At 45.4% G+C, this 24,031-nt stretch overlaps 1 protein-coding gene across 1 annotated transcript in view; it reads left to right on the plus strand.

The window, feature by feature from the left end:
- The window catches only part of CHM (CHM Rab escort protein), a 757,130-nt gene that overhangs the window by 400,398 nt on the left and 332,701 nt on the right, over nucleotides 1–24,031 (plus strand). Inside the window, exon 9 of the mRNA XM_085607803.1 lies at nucleotides 6,212–6,289. Coding sequence (XP_085463929.1) covers nucleotides 6,212–6,289 — 78 coding nt within the window. The remainder of the gene's footprint in view (nucleotides 1–6,211; nucleotides 6,290–24,031) is intronic.

The following is a 24,031-nucleotide window of genomic DNA, read 5'->3' on the forward strand; positions in this document are numbered from 1 at the left end:
TCCCACTCCTCTCTTGAGTTCAGACCCTCCCGTACAGTATTCAAGTAGGAAATACCACGGTTCGCGTGCCTTACGTTTCAGCTGGATGTTCCCACCTCTCTTCCCAATATTCACCTTTTCTAGAAAGAACCAAGAGAAACCAGTTTCTCTATGCCCCTGTTCCAGAAAATGGGCAACCAGGGGGGCATTAGGTTTCTTCGTTTTAATGGATGAGTTGTTTTTGCATCCTTATGCAAAGCTCTCTTCCTGTCTCTCCCATGTAGCCCTTGTCACATGGGTAACGTAAGAGATAAACCACGTTTTTGCTTCTAAAGTTGTTAGGGGCCTTGATGTGATGTTGCACTCATTGTGGTTGATTTTTTTTGTTTGTATACATTGGGCGCACACATTACATGTGCCACATTACACATTCCCAATTGCGGGTGTGTTAGTAAGGGTTCTCTGAATAGTATATGGTTCCTCACGATAAGTGTGTACTAATGCATCTCTCAAATTCTTATTTTTCTTAAAAGCAAAAAGTGGTTTCTCTAGTTTGTGTTCTTCATGGTTCAGTATGTGTCAATTTTTGTTTACAACATTTTTAATTTGGTTACTCAAGTTTGAAAATTTACTGACAAATACTACCCTTTCCATTGTTTCCTTTTCCTGTACAGATTTATTGATCATGGCCTCTCAATCAAAAAACCTTGCTCGTTTTAGCGAGTGTGAGATACGTTTTTTGGGATAACATCTGTCTTTGAGCTTACATTTGAGAACTTCTGCATGTTTATAAAAATCGCCTAAGTCTGTACAATTTCCCCTTCGTGGAATATTGTCTCTTTGTGACTTGGGGTGGAAGCTCGAATAGTGGAGTAGAGTGTTCTTCGCCATAGGTTTTGTAAACAACTCTACCTCTAAATCACCGTTCAGATCTTTGATAGATATATCTAAGAAATCTACCTTTGTTTTACTGTAGTGTGAAGTGAATTTTAAGTTGGAGTCACCCAAGTTCAGCCAAATTAAGAATTATTCTAACTGCTCAGTGTCTCCTTCCCAAATGAAAAAAATGTCATCAATGTAGCGGTACCAACCCGCTACATTTTAAAAATTGAGCTAGTTCATTGTAGATGCGTTTGGTCTTGAAATGCCCCATGTAGAGACACGCCAGACTTGGCGCACAGGTTGCCCCCATGCTGGTCCCTTTCTTTTGTTTAAACAGTTCATCCTTAAACAAAAAGATGTTATTTTTTAGGATCAGCCTAGCACACTTGAGAACAAAATCCTTATTAGCACCTGTCAAATCCTGATTGTCAAGTACCCCACGAATCACCTCTAAAGTATCTTCTTGTGGGATATTCGTGTAAAGAGACTCAATGTCAAGGGTAACCAGACACTGAGTCTCTCCACAGAAGGGTTTCCCCTCTGTAAGGGAAATGATATGCGTTGAATCTTTCACATATGATTTTAAACTAGAATCTGTAGGGCGTAAGAAGCAATCCACGTATTTACTCATTGGTTTCAATAAGGAATATATACTGCTCACTATCGGTCTCATAGGGCGATTGGTGCTACTTTTATGCACTTTAGGTAGGCCATAAAGTGCCGGGGTCTTGGGTTCCAGGTTATTCAAAAATTTTAACTCATCCTCATCCTCACATATCCAGTTGTTATCCTTAGCTTCAGTCAGGAGTCTTAAGCATTCTCTCGCCACAGTAGCTAAACTATCGCCATTTGCTCCTTCATAGTGTTCTGCTACACTCAACATTTTATGCATTCTATCTTCATAGTCCAGGGTGTTAAAAACGACCACCCCGCCACCCTTATCAGCAGGTTTTATTGTCACATTACAGTCTTCCTTGAGGGATATTAAAGCCTGTCTCTCCTCTCTACTTATTTTGTAGGATATAGATCTAGATGAACCTTTTAAGGTATTCTGAATTCCACTCTCAACTGCTCTTTCAAACACTTCCAGGTTTTTGCCAACCATGGCTAGCGTAGGAGTAAATGATGATTTTGGTTTAAGGCCAGATACATTTCCATATTCTCGCTCTTACCGGTTTTCAAAAAATCTTTTGAGTCTCACCTTTCGAAAAAAGATCCAACTGAAATGTATCTATTTGTGTTAAATGAACAAAACTAAAACCTCTACTTAAAATACTGATTTCTATGTCATTCAGTGGTCTATCCGATAGATTGATTACTGATGCTCTGTCTAGCACCAGTATCTTTGGTTTCTTGTAAGCAGATACTCCTGTTGTGGAGTAGGTCCCCGAGTTGGTTGGCCCCTCCCTGGGTTCCCATTGTATCTCTGAGTTCTCCTTGGTCGCGAGTCTAAAAAAGTTCCATATTCTTTTGTATTACTTCTACTAGTGTTCTCCTCTCTGGGGACATTCTCATCCTCGCTGCTGGACCCCGAGGTTTCTGAGAAGTTCACCTGCTTTTTGCCTCCTTTGTTATACACTTGTCTATTGGCCGGCCTATCCCAACCAGCATCACTCTTTTTTTGATAATAGTTCACTCTAAGGAACGGATATGCGCTTTCATGAGTAAATCTTTCCATATCCTTTTTAAGTTTGTTCAAGAGATGGTCCCTATACCCTTTCACATCCCTATTAATGTCATCCAATTTCTTTTTAACTTCCTCAAGGGTAGTACTGTTCCTTAGTTCTAATTCAAGTTTATCTATGGCCTCTTTATCTATAATTATCAATTCTTGTGCTGTCTCCATTATCAGGAGCATCCAGTCTTGGCTGTATCTGTTAGAGATCATTGTCCATGTCTCCAGGAATTTACGAGTATCGATAAAGAGACCTGGTTCGTTACGCACCTGTAACCCTACAGGGATTGTGCCAGATTTGACATACTCAATCAAAAAATCTGCATGGGCCTCAGTGCGAATTAGTTTTTTCTTCAAATTCACTAATTTGCCCCGGTTTTCCCCTTTACCAGAGACTATCATTATTTTATTTCCATTTTTCGTATTGATGATCCTATTTATTTGATCAACACTAAAACCAAATGTTTTGAATTGGTCCATGGGCTACATTGCTCCAAGTAAAAACATTACGCAGTGAAGACTCTCCAATCCAACAGGGCTGTGCCAATATATCTTAAGAAAAGAGAGAGGGACCCAAACACCAAAAGAAAAGGGTGCCAAATTAGACCAAAGTCACAGAGAAACCCCCTTTGGGTACACGTATATAAACAAATCCACACTCACAATAGGAACCTTACATCACCGATACATAAACAACAAACATATGACCCAAGAAATAAAGTGATCAAATGGAATCAGATGAATAATACAAATTTATTTTATGTAATATAAAACATTTAAAAAATCACAGAGATTAAAAATCACATTGCCTATCTAACTTCGTCTTGTAGTAACAGTTAGAAAACCTATAGGTGCAAGATACACTAAATTAAAAAAAAAATCAACAATTCTCTAAAATCCATCAAATATTAGCAACAAACAAATGTTGGGAGTAAGAGGGAGAACCACTGAATCTTAGACAGATCAATGGTTAAATAAAAAGAAATTCTTTATCTTTTCATTATTTCTGAAGAACAGTTGTCCTCATGGATTTCAGTGAACTACCCTTGTTAGTGCATCGACGTGTTTCGGTGGGCACTATATTTAGACTAGATAGGTTTTCTGTTACTACAAGACGAAGTTAGATAGGCAATGTGATTTTTAATCTCTGTGATTTTTTAAATTGCATAAAATTAATTTGATATATATATATATATATATATATATATATATATATAGTGTCAGCTCCAACTCCTTCAATTGAGGAAAGGACACTGACGCAGTTACAGGATCACAAAATCAGTTTCGTGTTGATTGAAACATCTCTCTCTATATATACACATACATACGGGCTTCTCACATGGAGTAAAAGCATTTTTACCACTTTCTACCAGGCGTCAGTGTGCCTTTCTTCAGAAAAGGGAGGTGGTATTTGATGTTTTTGCGGGTGGCTTCAGTCCCGCAACACTGACCCGCCCTGAAGGGTCTGTGGCTCATTTTATTGGAGAGAGAGAGAGAGAGAGAGAGAGAGAGATCGTGTGATCACACACACCCCACCCCCCGGATTGATTCAAATGCAAGTGGTTTTCCCAGAATAAATTGAAGTTGATTATTTCTTTGTTTTTCAAAGACTACATTTGACCTGTATCTCACACTTTTTCACACACTAGTCCCCTGAATGGGCATATCAAGTATTGTAAATACCTACAGGTTACCATTTTACAAGCACTTAATCATAGCCATAACTCTTCACTCTCTTCATATCTATATAACGATGTGCTGTAAAAAACTTGTAGATCACAGATATCATTATTATTCAATTTCCTCCAGGGGCAGTTATACCATACTTTGTTGGCCACATTTAAGCAATATCAATAAATGGGACATATCCCTTTTTCGATGGAACCATTTCTTCCAAGATGGATTCTTTAAACCTCAATACAGACAGTACCTAGACATATGCATCAATTTTTCACCTTCCGTATTAATTTTCTCTTAAAAAAAATATATATATATGGGCTGCGTAAGCGGGCCCATGGGACCAAGTAAAGCTAAGGAAGTTGCTAAGTTTCCTTCTCACAATTCCTATTTATAGCATTGCGTTAAAAAGGTACACAATGAGATTTAATATTCACATGATTGTGGTTACGGTTAGAGAATATACAGAAAACTACTCAGCACATTTTCCCTCAAAACCCAACTTTCAGTCGTACATCTTTTGCTTAATGTCCAGTTCAAACAGCTTTAAAATTCAGACCATTAATCACATTTTAAAATTACATGGCAAAAGCTTTTTCTATCTCAAAGCAATGGTAATTCCTCCTCATTTTCTAATAAAAAATGATCCATGGTACCTAGAGGTGCAGGGGTAGGGGTGATAGTTGTAAAGAGAGAAAGCTAGGGGAATGCAGAGAAAAGAATATTTGTTTTTTGCGAGGTGAACATACTAGAGGGCAGTGCCCTCCAGTGACAGATGACTGAAAGACAGTTGGCATGTTGAGTGTGAAGCAGGGTAGCGAATGAGGAGGGAGCGTGGAAAATTTGGTTTGTTCAAGCCATATGACAATCCAAAGGAGGAAATAATAACTACCTAAGAAGAGGTGCTCTGTAAGAAAAGAAAGAACCTAGAGTATAGAGCCTTGTGTGACACACGCAGCTTGCAGGGCAAATTTAGACAGATCTACGCACCAGAAGACCTCGAAATAACGCTTAGCAAAGTAGGAATTGAAGCTTTTAGGAATGGTCCCTGCAGTCCTCAGAAAATCAAGACTGTTCAGTTGGACAGACTGATCAGCAGTAGCAAAAGGAGTGCCGAGGTCTATCAGGATGAGGGTAGGTCATTGACAGTTGTGGTGCAAAGATGTAATTGGAAATGTGAATGAGGGCTGGGCTAGAAAGTGGTCTGAATGGAGGGAGTTAAACAGTAAGTAACTGAGCTTTTATGGATTATTATGGAATTATTTTGCTTCTTCCAGGATTTGTATGCATTCTTGCAGGATTTGTATGCATTCTTCCAGGGTTTGTATGCATTCTTCCAGGATTTGTATGCATTCTTCCAGGGTTTGTATGCATTCTTCCAGGATTTGTATGCATTCTTCCAGGGTTTGTATGCATTCTTCCAGGATTTGTATGCATTCTTCCAGGGTTTGTATGCATTCTTCCAGGGTTTGTATGCATTCTTCCAGGGTTTGTATGCATTCTTCCAGGGTTTTGGAGAAGAATGGTAGCATGCAAGCCACGGCTGCAGTTAGTGGCAGATGTGTCGTGGGCAGTGGTTATTCTTACACTGGGTAGCACCATGGCTGACGTGATGCAATTAGGGTATTCTTCATTGAGGAGTAAAAGTCTGAAGTTAGACAGGGGAGTGTGCTTGACGATATGACCAGACGTTCTACAGCTTGGAAACAAAAAGGGTCAAAAGCAGAGCACGTGTGGTGTCAACCGACTTCAGCATAGAAGAACCTCTGAATGGGGGGTTGAAGAGAGGGTTGTGAAGCAGGCAACCTCTTTGTATTGGTTCCTTTGTTTTCATGTAGATGATTATACCTGGAGCTGAATCTGTACATAGAGCAACATGTTTGCAGTGTTATTTAACATTTCTTGCATTGTAGAAGATGGTAAATGGCAATTGATTACATATGTCGCAAGGCTAGAGTGAGCTTACATTTTTGTGTTTTTTTTGTTTTGTTATTCTAGGATGTGTGCTGTTTTTGGTGGAATCTACTGCCTTCGTCATTCGGTACAGTGCATTGTTGTTGACAAAGAATCCAAGAGGTAAGCATTATCTGGAATTCTTTTTTGTGCACCCACAACGCCTAAACGACAAAGATAGTTTAAAAAAGATTCTTTAAAATGCCCTCTTTGGCATTAAGGGTTTAGCAGTCTTGATTAAAAGTAATTTGTGTATCAGTCTTCCCGAACAAAGAAAGACAGTTCGGAATCTAGAAACTAAACTAATTTGCCTGTGATATTACTAAAGCCCCTGATCATCCATGCTTGGAAGACAAATTGCTTCAGCTGCTGGGGGGTTGGTGATGAGTGATGTTAGTTTTCCTTGTGGCCTTACCTACTCTAATTGATTTTCATCAGATAACAACAAAGCCTTCAGTTATTGCATTTTTAAGGTGGAACCCACCTGAATACTCGTCAGATTAATCTTTGCTGATAATGCATGTCACTCCAAGAGAAAAGACTTTTGATGAGATTTTAGGTAGATCGTTGTCATAAACCATGCTTGCCTCTTTTTCATGTAAAAATATATATAGTATATCCACAAAGTACAGTATGAGCCTAGTGAGGCCGCTTAAAATGTAGGTAACTGGTGGTTGACGTTATTTTCATGCCATATGGTGTGCAAAACTCTGCTCTAGCCTAGGTGTGTGCCCTCCTAAGCCGGCATAGTTTTTCCCCTCTCTTCGGTTTGACTGGTCTAGCAGTGTGTAGGAGTGTATGGAAGCAAGATGGGCATGACGAAATGTTCTATCACAGGGGATTCTCACAGAATGCTGCGGAATTTTGGTGTTTTTCATAATTGTCAGGATCAATAATTTTAAAAGTTGACAATAGCTAGAAACTATCCTATTTATTAATATGTGATGTTTTGTTATGCTACTTTATGTTGTATTCTACATTTATTAAATGAAATGTTCTTCCCTAATAGCATCCTATTGCTATGATTCAACGATGGCACACTAATGTTGTGCAAGGGCTTCAAATGCTTTATCGCGTCTTAGAGTTGTGTGAAGAGTTACGCTGGTTACTGATTGCCCAGTGCATATTTTATTTTTTAAACTGAATGATTTGTACATTGTATGCTTAGAGGTCTGGCCCTAAACATTTTTCGGATTGAAATTACCTCTCTGGACCTTTGTGCGCTCTCTTCCCATAGTCCCATGTATGTTCTCCGTTACTTGTGTGGTCGCATTTTGCATCTTGGCTTCTCCCACCATTTGAATGTGTTCCTCCTTCCATGCTCGAGGTCACCAGTCATGGAAACAAAGCACTTACAATTCACTGATTCTGTCACTTTCTTTGCTTGAATAATGCTTGTTGAGTTTGTGTCACTTTACAACTGAGTATTCCAGCCCTAACATCAGTATGCCTTATGTTGATCATGCTTTCAAGCTTCCCTTATGGACTTGCCCTTTTAGGGCACCTGTCTCTTCGGAGACAAGGCAGATGTGGTGCTCAAGCGCTTAGGACTCACGTACTACGCCCCATCTCCACCTCAATCTGCCTGTCGCTCCTTTCGTGGCCAATTTCCGCCCAGCCAACGTGCTGCGCATGCTCCAGAGCCTCTCTGTGGATGAGGGCGCAGTACGTACAGACCTTGTGGGTCAGGTGGCCAGTGGTCTGTTCAGTCCACCAACTCCCAACGGCTACCATCTCCAAACCCTTTTAGTCTGCCCCTTTAACATCTTGAGCACCTGGTTGGCGGCAGGATTCCTCATCACCTGCCACACTGACAGTCCATAACATTGGACATGTGAGTTTTGCAGATTGTTCGAAGGGGCTTCTCCCTCCCCTTCGATACTCCCCTTCCCCCATTCCCCCATCTCACACATGATAGACTGACGGAGGATCATCTGCCTCTTCTCTGCGAGGAGGTCATGGCTCTCTTGCCCAAGGGAGCCATAGAGAGGGTTACCGTGCCACCAGTATGCTGTGCTTGCTATCCCAGCCATTTTCTGGGTCCCAAAAAGGACAGGGGCCTTCATCTTATCCTCAATCTCCGAACTCTCAATTTCTTCCTCATAAACGAGAAATTCAAAAAGCTCATGTTGGCTCAGGTCTTACTTGCCTTGGATCCAGGAGACTCGATGATAGCGTTGGACTTGCATGATGGTAATTTTATATTCCAGTCCTCCCTGCCCACCAGCACTCTCTGCGGTTTACGGTAGGCCACAAACACTTTTAGTTCACCGTGCTTCATTTTGGCCCTACCAGTGCCCCTCAGATGTTTACCGAGGTGATGATGGTGGTTGCAGCTCATCTGCGGAATCCGAGGTGCCAGTCTTCCCCTACCTCGACGACTGGCTGCTGGAGTTTGGCTCACCCCAGGCTGTTGCCAGCCACCTCCAGACTCCGGCAAACCCTCTGCACTCCCTGGGGTTCACTATCAATGTGCCAAGGTCACACCTGACTCCCTCTCAGGTTCTCTCTGGTAGAAATGGGGGTCTCTAGTTGGCAGAGGTAGGTACATTTGACCAAATAGGGACCCTTGCTTCTAGTCAGGGTAAGGGGGGGGATACATGCTTTAGATAACCCCTGCTCACCCCCTTGGTATCTTGGCACGAGCAGACAGGCTTATCCCAAAGGCACTGTGTAAAGTATGTGTCCCAACACTCACAGTAACACAATAAAAACACCACAAATGGACATCACACCAGTTTAGAAAAATAAAATATCTTTAAACTAAACAAGACCAAAACTACAAAAGTCCACAAACAGATACTCCGTAGAATGTCTTTAAAAAGGTTGTTGCAAAAATAAGCTTGTAGATGGTAAATGCAACACTTTACTCTCAAAGTACCTTGGATGCTTTACGCAGAACAAACAAAAGGGTCGCAGAGAAGGCGATGTTTCGAATCTTCCTGCGCTCCGGTTACGACGTGACAAGATGGTGCTTTGTTGCGTTGCGACGATTTGGTGCCATGCGACAAAATGACGTCTTTGGTGCTCACCTTAAGTTGCAGACCTTCGTTCTAGCCCGCTCCTATGACGAAGCCCCGGTGATGCGGGCCCGTCATGGGATGATCTTAAAGGCCGTGAGCGCGCATGGAAGAGAGACTGCGCGCCGGGTATTTTGTGCTCTTTTTGGAACAAGAAAGTGATAATGTATTGATGGAAAAAGACTCATAAATAACGAGAGGGACAGTGTTAGACACATACCTAAAAATAAAATAAATAAGCCCTGCTAAGCAGCCAGCCGATTGTGTTGTTGAATGAAGGTAATCATCAGAATGGTAGAGAGACTTCCTTCTCGATATCTTTCTACGTGTGGGAAATGTACGAAAGAGGGATTGAGTACCTCTTAATAATTGTTTGTCAACAATACATTTACATTTGTCCATAATTTGGGGATGGGGTATTTAGGTGTGCATGAATTCCAGTAAAAAGACGTTATCTGGATGAATGTGGATAAAGAAGAAGGCCTGCAACTTAAGGTGAGCTGTTAGACACTCTGTAAGACAAGGGGGGATCCCTCCCTTTCTAGCCATTTCGCCTGCTAAACTTCCTCTTTCATACCAGCAAGCAGGACTGGAGTCTCTATCTACAATGCCATTGGACTTCCATGGGCAGCACGTTTGCCCCCAGTATAGCAGTACTATATGTGAGAAACTTCGAGAAAACCTACATTTTGAACAACAGCAACCCATTGAGCAGGAAGATTCTGTTCTGGAGGCGTTTCATAGACGATATCATCATGATATGGAATGACACAGCAGAGAGCCTACCAGAATTCTAAGAATGGATCAACTCCAGGGGCGAGTTCCTGAAATTCACTTACACAGCAGACGACTGCAAACTAGACTTCTTAGATATCACAATCTTTGTAGAGGACAACATCCTGAACACAAAAACATACTACAAACCAACATCCAAGAACAGCCTCCTATCCTACAAGAGCTTCCACCCACGACCTCTCAGAGTCAACCTGCCTTACAGCCAATTCCTCCGCATCAGGAGGAACTGTAGCAGACTGGAAGATTACAAGGTCCAAGCTACAAATCTTTGCCTGAAACTGAAGAATAGAGACTACCCTCTTAGAACAATACGCAAGTGTCAGAAAAGGACAAGGAACCAGCCTAGAGAGTCCCTATTGGAAACCACACCCAAGACTTCCACGGATATCCTTACCTGTGTTACAACATACAGTGTAGCGTCCAACGCAGTCAAAAAGATAGTGAACCCGAATTGGAGGATTCTCACTTCTGGAAACTACAAGTGGCCAAAACCCAAATTTGCCAACAGGAGAACCCGCAATTTCAGAGATATTCTTGTCCATACCCGACCACAGAAACCACTACCAAGAAGGGAAACAGTAACTTCAGCCTGGAACATGACCCCCATAGCAGGCCACTACCCATGTGGCTCCTGCTAGGTGTGTAAATTGACCCAACCAACCAAGACCTTACAATTAACACCAAACTTGACCTGGACAATCGGGCACCACACTAACTGCAACTCGACACATGTAATCTACATGATAACTTGCCCTTGTGGCATGAGGTACATTGGAATGACTTGCCTCAAAATCAAACAAAGGATTTGCGAGCATAGGAGCAATATCATGTGTAAGAAAATAACAACCAAAATGAGCAACCACTTTATTGAAGCAAACCACACAATTGAAGAGCTCCAATTGATCATCCTTGAAACACTACTGTTCAGGGATCACAATGCGGAACGAGTTTTGTAAGAAAAAGAACAGCGCTGGGTCCACCGCCTAAAGACGCACCTTACAGGTCTAAACGACGATATTCCCTGGCACTCATTCACATAGTGAGATCTTTCATCTGTCAGCCGTTATCACTAGAGACACCAAACATAACAAGAACCAGGATTACGGTCTGTGCCTGTGGCGCAGTGCGATCAGATAGAGTCCCACACCGCCATGTGATACCTAGTAATCCTTTGATTTAGCTGTACTACACTCTTCATACGAATTCGAGAAACCCACATAGGTACTTGTCTATTTTAATCCACATTCATCCAGATAACGTCTTTTTCCTGGAATTCATGCACACCTTAATACCCCTTCCCCAAATTATGGTTAAATGTATTGTTGACAAACAATTATTAAGAGGTACTCAATCCCTCTTTCGTACATTTCCCACTCATAGTAAGCTATCGAGAAGGAAGTCTCTCTAACATTCTGATGATTACCTTCATTCAACAACACAATCGGCTGGCTGCTTAGCAGTGCTTATTTATTTTATTTGTAGGTATGTGGCTAACATTGTCTCTCTCGTTATTTATGAGTCTTTTTCATTCAATACGTTATCACTTTCTTGTTCCAAAAGGAGCACAGAATACCTGGCGCGCAGTCTCTCTTCCATGCGCGCTCAAGGCCTTTAAGATCATCCCGTGGCAGGCCTGCATCACCGTGGCTCCATCATAGGAGCGGGCTAGAACGAAGCCCTGCACCTTAAGGTGAGCTGTTAGACACTCTGTAAGACAAGGGGGACCCCTCCCTTTCTAGCCATTTCGCCTGCTAAACTTCTTCTTTCATACTGGCATGCAGGTCTCTTCGCCCGCCGGTTCCCCGAGGAAGCCGCACATCGGCAACGTTAAGGTACGTGAAAGGGCCTCTCATATGAAGCCGCTCTGTATGTACACACCAGCACGCCCCATCCCAGCGGGTTAACATAATTTCAACTAACGGACCACTTTTGTCTATAAATATACAGGGCTTTTAGGTCTCATATCGATGTATTTATTTACTCTCTTAGGAAGCTCCGAGCCCCCTTTTTATCACACATACAATAAATACCACAAGATTTATTTTCTCGGACTGCACTTATGAGGGGCACCCAGCAGTTTACCACCATATCGCAAGGAGTTTGAATATTACCACCATACGCGTCAGGGACTCTTCATGCGTACTGTGCACAAAATAATTACCTAGAAGGAGCACACTTAAACCACAATGTTAGCATTAATATGTCGGTGTCTCAATGCTTTCCAATGATTGTTCATGCACTTTGTTGAATATCAATACTCACCATGTATCGCATTGTAGAACTGAACATTCTTTCTTTCTGCCAGTGGTAACTGTTCTGGTACCACAACTTCTACCTTTTTTGCTATATCACCACTCTGTGATTCCGTCAAAGATAGTTTCCTTGACTTCTCCCACCTGGCTCAATACCACTTTACTTACAACTAATGTTTTTGATGCAAAATACATCTGAAATTCTGTGTTTTGTTTACTTTTGTCAGTTACAGGTACCATTGACCTGTGACCAAGAAGAAGGGTGAGTCAATAAACCCCCTTCAATGGGTACTTACAGTATTTGCGACCCATTATTCTCTCGTAGGTCCTGAAGAAAGCCCTCCGTCCCCCCTGGGCAAAAACACGGGGCTGAAATATGTCGACCGTTGACCTTCACTAGAACAGCATAGTGCTATAGAATACTAACATTTCTATAGTAGCACCAACTTGTTTTTTAACCTTGCCACCACTCCTTCTGAATAAAGTTTGTTTAGCAAGAAGAGCGAAGCAATTTTAACTCACGTTTTCCTTCTCTTACCTCACTTCTTCAACCCTATCCCTGGTCACTACTGCTAAAACCAGCGGTCCAACCTCCGGGTGGAGGAAAGCATTTCATAAGAAAACCCAATGAAGATGCTTTAAAGTTTCTAGAGGCGGAGAATCAAGATATACCGCTCTCGCTCCTGTATGTGACTGAGGGTTTTAATGTTGGTTACCACACCTGACCCTGGGATTACAGGTACAAGTGATCCATTCCCTCTTTGATTACTAACTGATCAGCAGTGGCAAAGTGCCCAAAGCATCTAAACCAGCAAAAACTAAATCCAGCACAGTGTAAAAAATGCAGGAGGTGGAGGCAAAAAGTCAGGAGAAACCACGCCAAGGATGCCAGGTCTAACACGTGTCTCCTCCAGCTGAAGAGTGGGGAGAACTACCCACCCTCTTGGTAGTTATCATCACTAAGGCGGAAGAACCTGGACAGACCATCCGCATTGGCGTGTTCTGTACCAGGGCGGTGTTCCACCGTAAAGTCCATTCCCTGTAGGGAGATGAACCACCTCAACAGTTTTGGGTTCTCACCCCTCATCTATATTAACCATCTGAGAGGCCTGTGGTCTGTCTAAACCCAGAAGTGAGCCCCAAACAAGTAGGGCCTTAGCTTCTTCATCGCCCAGACCACAGCAAAAGCTTCCCTTTCAATTGCACTCCACCTCTGTTCCCTGGGAAGTAGCCTCCTACTAATGAAAGCTACGGGTTGGTCCAAGCCCTCGTCGTTCAATTGTGAGAGTACTGCTCCCACATTATGCTCTGAAGAAATTCTTTAGAGAAATCAGGCACCTTGAACACAGGCGCCGTGCACATGGCAGCTTTCAGGGCATCAAACGCGGTCTGGCAGGCATCAGTCCAGATCACCTTCCTAGGCTGCTTCCTTGAAGTCAGCTCTGTCAAGGGGGCAACAATGGTGCCATACCCCTTGACAAACCATTTGTAGTACCCGGTGAGACCTAGGAAGGCTCTCACCTCGGGTCTGGGTCTTGGGGGGCTCCCAAGCCAGAATGGTATCAATCTTGGCTTGTAGGGGCGCCACCTGGCCGCTCCCTACTTGCTGTCCCAAGTACACCACAGATCCCTGCCCTATCTGGCACTTATTCACCTTGATAGTGAGGCCTGCCCTTTGCAGAGCCTTCAACACTTCGCAGAGGTATTGCAAATGTTCCTCCCAACTGGAGCTGAACACAGCAATGTCATCCAGATAAGCGGCGCTGAATTCCTCCAGCCCTGACAGTACCTGGTTGAGCAGTCTCTGGAAGATGGCAGGGGTGTTTTTCAACCCAAAGAGCATAACACGTAAATGGAAGTGCCCCTCCGGTGTTAAAAATGCTGACCTCTCTTTGGCCCTCTCAGTTTAGTCAATCTGCCAGTACCCAGATGTTAAATCAAATGTACTGAGGTACCAGGCAGCGCCTAACCGATCCACGAGCTCATCAGCTCTGGGGACGGGGTGTGCGTCAGTCTTGGTGACCTCATTGAGCCCATGGTAGTCCACACAAAACCGGAATTCTGGAGTGCCACCGGGTGCAGCAGCCTTTGGTACTAAGACCACTGGAATAGCCCAGGGGCTGCTGGAGGGCTCAATTACCCCTAGCACCAACATCTTGGAAACGTATTCCTTGATGCTGGCCCTGACCTTGTCAGCTACTCTGTAAAATGTCTGTTTCACAGGTAGACTGTCCCCAGTGTCCACATCAGGGACACACCGATCGGGACTCCTGGTGTCAGGGAGAACAGGAAGGCAAACTGACCGAACATATTGCGATAGTCCCTCTGCTGTTCTGGGGTCAGGGTAGGTGAGAGGTTCACGCCATCCACTGACCCATCCTGCTCCTTTGCTGATAGGAGGTCAGGAAGAGGGTCACTCTCCTCCTCCATCCCATCATCTGTTGCAAGGAGCATTGTCACATCAGACCTCTCAAAGTGTGGCTTGAGGCGGTTCACATGTAGGACCCTCGAAGGGTTCCTGAGAGACTGCAAGTCAATCAGATAGGTTACGTCACTCTTGCGCTCCACTACCTCATATGCACCAGTCCACTTGTCTTGGAGCGCACAGGGCTCCACTGGTGCCATCACCCACACCTTCCGCCCAGGTTGAAATTCGACCAGAGTGGCATTCTGGTCATATCCTCTTTTCATTTCTTCCTGGCTAGCTTCTAGGTTTGCCTGAGCGAGTTTCCTGAAGCGGTGAGTCTGGTTCCTGAAGGCCAGTGCATAGCTGAACACATCCTGGGGGTCTTACCAGGAGACTTCTCCCAGCACTCCACCAGACTCAGAGGTCCTCTCACAGGGTGACCGTACAGGAGTTCAAAGGGCCTGAACCCTAAGGACTTCTGGGGCACCTCCCCGTAGGCAAACAACTGGCATGGCAAAAAGACGTCCCACTTCCATCTCATGGGTTACGCAAGACCCTTGATCATGCCTTTCAGGGTTCGGTTGAATCTCTCAACCAACCCATTCCCTTGAGGATGGTAAGGAGTGGTGAACTTGTAAGTTACACCACACTCCTCCCACAAAGATGTCATGTACTTCGAGATGAAGTTGGTACCCCGGTCGGAGACCACCTGTCTGGGGAATCCCACACTGGAAAAGATCCCCATCAATGCACGGCCTTCCACGGGGGCTGTGATTGTCCTGAGAGGGATACCTTCCGGGTAACGGGTGGCATGGTCCACCAAGACCTAGATAAACTTGTTGCCTAAGACTGCCTTAGGTTCCAGTGGCCCCACAATGTCGATGCCCACCCGCTCAAAAGAGGTGCTCACCACGGGAAAGGGTTGGAGGGTAGCCTTACACTTTCCTCCACTCTTGCCACTTGCCTGGCAAATCCTACAATATGTACCGACGTGCTTCCTCATTTGGGGCCAGTAAAAGTGGGTGACAAGCCTCTGATAGGTCTTGTCGCACCCCAAATGTCCTGCGAGAGGGACGTCATGAGCCAGACTCAGTAGGAAGGTCCTGAAGCGCTCGGGTACCACAAGCACACGGGCTGCACCGGGCTCAGCGACCTTAGGCTCACTATAGAGTAATCCATCTTCCCAGTAAATGAGATGTGACCCGGACTGATCACTTGCTGCCTGGTCTGCAGCCTGTTGCCGCATACCAATGAGAGAAGGGCATTCCATCTATGCCTTGCAGAACTACTCCCTGGAGGGACCCCCTTCCTGCTGCCAATGGGTCAGCTCAGGCACGTCTCCCATTTTGGCCACCTGTTCCTCTGTAGGTTTCAGGGCATCCCCCTCAGGTTCTGCTTCCTCCTGGACCGTGGGAACTGCTGGGGCTGGTTTTCCACGCCCCTGCCCCTCCTCTTTCTGGCAGGCACCTGGGCCACTGTTTCAGGCTCCAGGTCCTCTTGATTACCCCTACTGGCTAATCAACAATACAGTTCGAAACAGGGGGTCTAAGGGAACTTTTAATGACCACAACAAGATTTATTCCCCATAACAGTAATCACAAAACAGTATGAAAACTTGGGGTCAATGAACAAGCTTTAACAGAACTTAAATGTAAAAGTGTGTATCAACCTCTCAGATCTGAACCAAATGACTAGACCTCACAGTATAAAGCTGTGGGCATATCCCTTTACAGGACGAATTCCTTCACTCACCATAGGTGACATGCTTCATCATATGGGAATCTCCTCCCTGAGGAAAACCTAGTTCCCCAGGGGGCTACAACCTCCTCTCTACGAGGAAGGAGCTCAGGGATGTTTTTGTTTATGGAATTTACTAAATCCACAGATGATGAGTTAATGATATATGTGAGGAGGGACGCAGCGCAAAAAAATTAGCTAAATGTGCTGGAAGTGCAATTAAAACTAGTTAGAGTGTGTGAAACACAAACTTTATTCTAATACACGCCCTACTAGGATTAAAAATAACAGTGCACCAGCAGTATAGATTTAAACTGCTTTGGTGAGATGGAAAATAGTGGTCGGCATGCTTCAGCCTACAGCCCCATCGTGGGCAAAGCTTTCATCAGGACCATTGGTGATGCTGCTGCATAAAAGTGTATGTGTGATATCAACAAAAAAGGATACTTGAACAGGATCTTAAATCAGTCATTTGTTCTTCTAAAAAACATTACCTATAAAAGAAAACACACAACGTTATATTTGATTCTTATCATTCAAATGTCAAGGGTCCAGATATTACAGGTTCCACTCAAAAATGAAAACGTTGCTTACCCGCAGTCTGCTGGGTAACCAATTCACCTCAACCTGGCAATAGCTCAGGATGGGGCACCGCTCTGAAAAGACGACGTAAATACCAATATTAGATCCAAAATCACAAAGGCCTCAAGAAAACATTGTTCATGTAGCAGACCTTATGTGTTTAGTAGTGTTAAAAACGGGGAGACAACTGTAACTACAAGAGTGAAAGCACAATTATTACAAAGTGCCTCCATGTCTAATCCAAAACTATATGTAAATGAAAAGTAAAGAAAAACACGAAAAACCAAGAGATGATAGTGTATGGTGGCCACCTGCATCACTTGGAGGAATGATAAATTCTGTCCCACCAACAGCTTGCACAGAATCTCAACCTCAGCGCTTCTATGTGCAGAGCGCGTTCACAAAGAGGTCTTATCTAATCATTTGATCGGCACACTTCGTTAAAGGCAATAGAGGAGCCAAAGAAAACCCCGTTCGTAGCATCTGTGTTACGAGAACACGTTATCCGCATAAACAGGCAAAATTTCAGATATTCACTCTGGGGGCACTCACCTCTCTGTCGGTACTCCGGGCCCGAATTGAGCCTGTGACCAGAGGTGAGTAACCCTCAAAACTCCCAGAATATATAGTCGTCAAAGACTCGTTAGTTGAAAACCGGTGTATCATGTTAAAGACCGGAGAAATTCTTGCGCATGCGTAAGGCAGAGACACTGTTCAATAGCGCATGCGCCAAGCGAAAGACAGTGTATCTTACTCTGCGCGTGCTTAGACAGGAAAAAGAGGCCACAGCTCCAGGCAACAGCGTGCAACTACTGTATACAGCAGAATGTCAAGCCCATTGTGCCCCGATAGAGAGAGAGAGAAACGCCTCCTAAATAGCGGCAGCGTGATCTCATGGTATTTGAACATGTACATGGGAAAAATCAAACCAACCCTGATATCTGGATTTTAAAACCAGAGAAAGAGAGCCAATACAGGGGACTTCAAACAATAAACTTTATTGCTTCCACGAAGAATGGCGGTCCTTTCCAGTGATTAAAACAATCTACCAGTGTCATTGAATCTCATAATCATTGGCGACAAGTGTATATTTCATAGAGCCAATGTGCCTTAAATCCAGAAATGCAAAGAGCTATAACCAAATTTGTATTGAAAAGACTCATAAAGACACCCATGGAATATCATCATTTAGACCCAGCAGGTCAGTCTTAAGTTTGTGCACCCACCATTGTTGGTTATAGCTCTTTGCATAGTCAACCCTGGCTGCCAATGACCGAGTGGTCACACCCAACATCTCCAAATGAGCCTGGTGTTCCACCTCCCTCCATGGGGAACTCTCCAAGTCATATCCCAGCAGATAGTCTACAGGCATGGATGGACTAACAATGACCTTCAAGGGACCTGAGACCCCTTCACCCCCCCCACTAAAAGGGAACTAGCGCCACTTTACAGAGGCTCACAGAGTTGTCCGCTGCAACTGCAGGGTGAAGTGCATTGGGAATAACCTGCTCCTCAGACACCCATTGACACCTAACAGATGTCACACTGGCTCCTGTGTCTCTCAGAGCCTCCACCCTCCTCCCATTGATGGTCACCCACTGCCTGTATTTCTTAGTGTTCTCAGGCAAGTAGGTCTCCTGGACCATCTCTCTGTCTCCCCTTCACTGGAAACTCATTCCTACCCCAACGCTACACTCACTAAACCCGGTGACTGAGCACCAGTGGGTGCTGGGGATTTCTTGGGGCACTTAGGGGCAATGTGGCCTTTCTCGCCACGAGTAACACCTGGGGGGACCCCAGAAGTCACGTCCACACATAGGGGGCTGGGATGTCTTAGGCTGGGGGGGCTGGGACTCCTTTCCCTCTGAACTGTTTTGGGGACCTTTAGAGAACTCCTTTTGGTTACCTTTGTTCCCCCCACTCTTCTGATGGGGATCCTGCCCACCCTTGGCTGTGTTACCCACAATCCCCTTGTGGACCCTGGTGCTGGTCCAGAGGTCCGCCTCCTTAGCAAACTCACTGGGATCAGTTAACTTACTGTACAAAAGATGCTGTCGCAGCTCTGGAACACATAGACTGATCAAGTGCTCCCAACTAATTAGATGGCACAACCCCTCATAATCAGTTACTTTGCTGCCCTTCATCCAACCGTCCAGTGCATGCGTGTGCAACCTCACAGATTCAATCAAAGTGTCTGAATCATGCTTCTTCAAGTTCCTGAACTTCTGCCTGTACTGTTCTGGGGTGAACCCATACCTGAGGCACAAGGCCTCCTTCATTTTGGCGTAGGTCAGTTTACCCTCCCGCTCTAAGGGTGGCAATACATTCCTACCAGAAGCCTCAAAGTGTTTCCTTAGGCCCGTCCCCCATTTCTTCTCAGGGACCTCATTCATCCTCAATGCAAGCTCATATGACTCAAACCATGCATAAATATCATCACCCTTCTGGCAATTCTTCACTAAATCCTTGGGTATATCCACCTTACCCCCTTGCACTGGCTGTGCGCTGCCACTATTTGAACTGGACTCCATTTGTTTGACCTTAATGTCCAGTTCCCTCATGCTCAACTCATGAGCCAAAAGCATTTTCTTCTCTTCCAAAGGTAGAGCGCTCTTGCTCTCCTCCGCCCTGGCCTGGTTCTTCAGTTTCAAAACTTCCACCTCATGCTCTCTGATCCTCTGGTTCTCCTCCCGGGAGAGACTTCCCGCGGAACGGACGCTGCCAGCCCTGAAGGCTGCTCTTGACACAGGCAGATCCTGTGACCTGAAACCATCCCTTGGTGCATTGTCATCCACGTTGGCATCCTCTGCCTCCTCAACACCTTTGGCCTCCCACCAGGCCTTTAAGGCCTGGTGCAGCTCATCCTTCTTAGAGCTGCTCCTCATGGGACATCCAAAATCTTTGCAAAATTGCTTGAGTTGATCTACTTTGTAGGAATACAAACCCTCAATGTGAAACTCCAATTCTGCCTTCTGACTTGCTGCTTTACCATTTTGAGACATTATGCGTGGATGACTGAAGGTTCAGATCAAAAATAGAACCAAAAATAAAACACAATATGTGGGTGCGTAGTGGTCTGCACTGCACTAACCTAGTGCTGTACACCAATTACTGTGGGTCAAGTACAAATACAAGTTCAAATCCTTAACGCTGACCACCAATGCTAGAAATGGGGGTCTCTAGTTGGCAGAGGTAGGTACCTTTGACCAAATAGGGACCCTTGCTTCTAGTCAGGGTAACGGGGGGATACACACTTTAGATAACCCCTGCTCAACCCCTTGGTAGCTTGGCACGAGCAGACAGGCTTGTCCCAAAGGCAATGTGAAAAGTATTTGTCCCAACACTCACAGTAACACAGTGAAAACACCACAAACGAACACCACACCAGTTTAGAAAAATAAAATATCTTTATCTAAACTAAACAAGACCAAACCGGATACTCAGTAGAATGTCTTTAAAAGGTTGTTGCATAAATCAGCCTGTAGATGGTTAATGCGACACTTTAATCTCAAAGTACCTTAGATGCGTAACGCAGAACAGACAAAAGGGTCGCAGAGAAGGCGATGCGTTGATTCTTCCTGGGCTCCGGTTACGATGTGACAAGATGGCGCCTCGATGCGTTGCGACGATCTGGTGCGATGCAAAAACGTGGAGGCGATGCGTGCACGCCAGACAGCCATGCGGCGAAATCGGTGGTTTCCTGTGCCGCAACAGGCCTTGCGCCACGCTTCTCCGGTGATGCGACAGCACCCTCGGTGGCAGCGGCACGCTTCTCCGGTGATGCGGTGGCAAACAGCAGGGGTGGCGGCACGCTTCCTCAGCAATGCAGCAGGCCTTGCGACACGCTTCTCTGGTGATGCCACGACACCCTCGGTGGCGGCAGCATGCTTCTCTGGGGATGCTGCGGCGAGCAGCGGCGGCACGCTTCCTAGGCAATGCGACGGCGGCTGCTGTGGCGGCGACACGCTTGTCACTCGTTACGTCACGCTTCCAGCTCCCAACAGCAAAGGCCTCACACACAGTTACAGGCACCTCCTGGCAGGTCAGAACTGCCAGCAAGGAAGTTCAGGGAAGCTGGGGGTGAAGTCCTTTTGTTCCTGGGACTTCAAAAACAGGAGGCCAGCTCTTCTCAGGCCCTTGGAGACTTTTCTTCAGATGGACACAGCACACAGCAAAGTCCTTCTTCAAGCAGGGGACACAGCACACAGCAAAGTCCCTTGGTCCTCTCCTCAGTAGAAACCGCAAACTGCAGGCCAACCCCAGACACACAGCAAGGGCAGTACTTCTCCTCAGTCTTTTCAGCTGTCCTCTTTGGCAACAGGTTCCTCTTGATCACGAAGTAGTCTAACTTACATGGGTTTCAACTCTCATATTTATACCCCAAAAGTCTTTGTTCTCTATATGTGAGAGGTCCTGGACACAGTCTGCCAGTGCACAACTTCTTCCTTTGTCAGTGTGGGCCAGGGTCTTCAGACACACCGCAGGAGGTGGAGCCAGCATTGTGGAAGGCAGGCACAGCCCCATTCAGGCCTAGGTGCTACTTCTCCCACCACTCCAAATGTGGATTGGCCTAGTCAGCCTAGTGCTGACTCACCCAGACTCCTGGAGCCACCCCAGCCACTCTCAAACCAGACAGTCAATCCACAAACAGGCAGAGGCACACCGAGAGGTTGAACAAGAAAATAGCCATGTTCTAAAAGTGCTATTTTCAAACACAGAATTTAAAAACCATCCTCCCTAAAAGATGTGTTATTAAATTCTGAGATCAGGGCTACCCGACTCCAAGTTTCTATCTCACTCCTATGGGAAGAATTGCTGGTAATATGTTACACAGCATTCCCCATTCTGTCCTTAGGGCAAGATAGCCTTTCAATAGTGAATAACGAAATTGACAGTATTTCACTATCAGGACATGTTACACACACTAGTACATGCCCTTCCTTTCACATACACTGCACCCTGCCCAGGCGGGCACCTTGGGCTTACCATAGGGGTGTCCTATGTGTAAGAAAAGGGAAGAGTAAGGCCTGGCGAGTGGGTAAACTGGCCAGGTCGACATGGCAGTTAACTGCTCACAGGCACTGCAGTGGCAGGCCTGAGACCTCTTTGCAGCGCTACACATGTGGTTGGCACAATCAGTGCTGCAAGCCCACTAGTAGCATTTGAGTTACCAGCCCTGGCACTCTTAGGGCACTTTACTAGGGCCTTACTGGTAAAACAAATATCCCAATTATGGATAACCAATCACAATAACAATTTACACAGGCACCACTTGCACTTTGGCACTGATCAGCAGTGGCAAAGTGCCCAAAGCATCTAAACCAGCAAAAACGAAATCCAGCACAGTGTCAAAAATGCAGGAGGTAGAGGCAAAAAGTCAGGGGAAACCACGCCAAGGATGCCAGGTCTAACACTCCCTTGCTTCGGAGCTGTTCTGGACACAGTGCAGTTTCGGGCGTATCCTCCTGAGTAGCGAGTCCAGAATATTCAAGCTATGATACCAATATTTTGGCCTCCATCCTGGACTTTACCTGAGCTGTTCTGGACACAGTGCAGTTTCAGGCTTCTCCTTATCTGAGTGGCGAGTCCACGATGCTCAGGCTATGATACTGATGTTTCAGCCTCTATCCTGGGTTTCGGTGAGACTGACTCTGAGGCGTCTAGGCCCCAGGGCCTCCTGCATCCTGCTGGTAACGCATTCCAGATGGCATATGCAGGCATGGGACCTGAAGTTTCAGTAGGTGCAGAATAAAGGGAATCTCTCTGATCTGGTCCAGATCTTGGAGGGATCTGTGAACGATCTGCAGTGGTGGCTAACGAACCATGACTGGGTCAGTGGCAGACCCGTCTCCCCTCCTCAACAACATCTAACAGTAGTGAATGTGTGAATTACCCCCAGTTGTAAATTACCCCCAGGTGTCAGACTGGATCCAGAGAATTTTTTTGTAGCAGTACCCCTGGACGTTGGTTGACTCCGCGTCCGTCGTCGGGATGATGTTGCGGTGTCTACTTAGTCGCCCCCCTGCGCGCTGACGTCAGTTCTGACACAGCTTTCCACACAAGAAGCGCAGAGCCATGCAAGACACTGACCACTGGTGCACATAACTAGGGCCCTAGAAGGAGGTCTCTATCCCTAGAAGTCATTTCGCAGAACGGGGAGGATGGGTGGGGCGGTAAGAAATCTATAACTAATGTCTCTTGCAGATACATTGTTACCGAAGGTAAGTAACTTGTTCATCTGAAAGAGACTGTAGTTATATATTCCATACCTTTAGAATAGATACCCCAGCAATGTCAACCCCGGTGGTGGGTCTGCAAACTAAGTTCACACCAGGAAGTTCTGGAGAACAGAACGGTCAAAAAAGCTGTCTCTCCGGACTTGACTATCCAAACAGTAATGTTTTGTGAACGTGTGCAGGGATGCCCACGTGACTGCCTGGCAGATGTCAATCAGCGGAACTCCACGTCCCAAAGCAGTAGTGGCTGCAGTCGCCCTGGTAGACTGGGTGCGTAGTCCTACCGGAGGTTCCTTTTTTAGCAGAGAATAGCAGATTAGGGTGCATAGGACAACCCATCGAGAGATGTTACGTTTGTGCACGGCTCGATCTTTCTTGGCTTCCACATAACCCACGAAGAGTTGATTGTCCACCCGAAAATGTTTAGTGTGGTCAAGGCAGAAGGACCGCACACGTTTTAGGTCCAGACGGTGGAGTCTCTCCTCCTCTTTGGAAGGGTGTGGAGGTGGGAATAAGCAGGACAATGGCAGAGGCACACCTATGTGGAAAGAGGTAACCACTTTGGTCTTTTGCCTAGGCCCTCCTTTCGGCCCACTTTGTCCAGATTAAGAGCAAGAAAAGGAGGCTTGGAGTATAAAGCCTGAAGCTCACTCACTGGGCAGAGGTGATGGCGAGCAGGAAGGCAGTCTTTAAAGTAAGAAGACGAAGAGGACAATTATGTAGTGGCTCGAAGGGAGTACACATAAGATAATGAAGGACAAGATTCAAGTCCCACTAGGGCATTACGAAAGGAGAAGGAGGAAAGAGATGAGTGTTGCCCTACAGGAATCTATTTA

The sequence above is a fragment of the Triturus cristatus genome, chromosome 5_2 (assembly GCF_964204655.1).
Source record: "Triturus cristatus chromosome 5_2, aTriCri1.1, whole genome shotgun sequence".
In the NCBI taxonomy this organism is placed as follows: domain Eukaryota; kingdom Metazoa; phylum Chordata; class Amphibia; order Caudata; family Salamandridae; genus Triturus; species Triturus cristatus.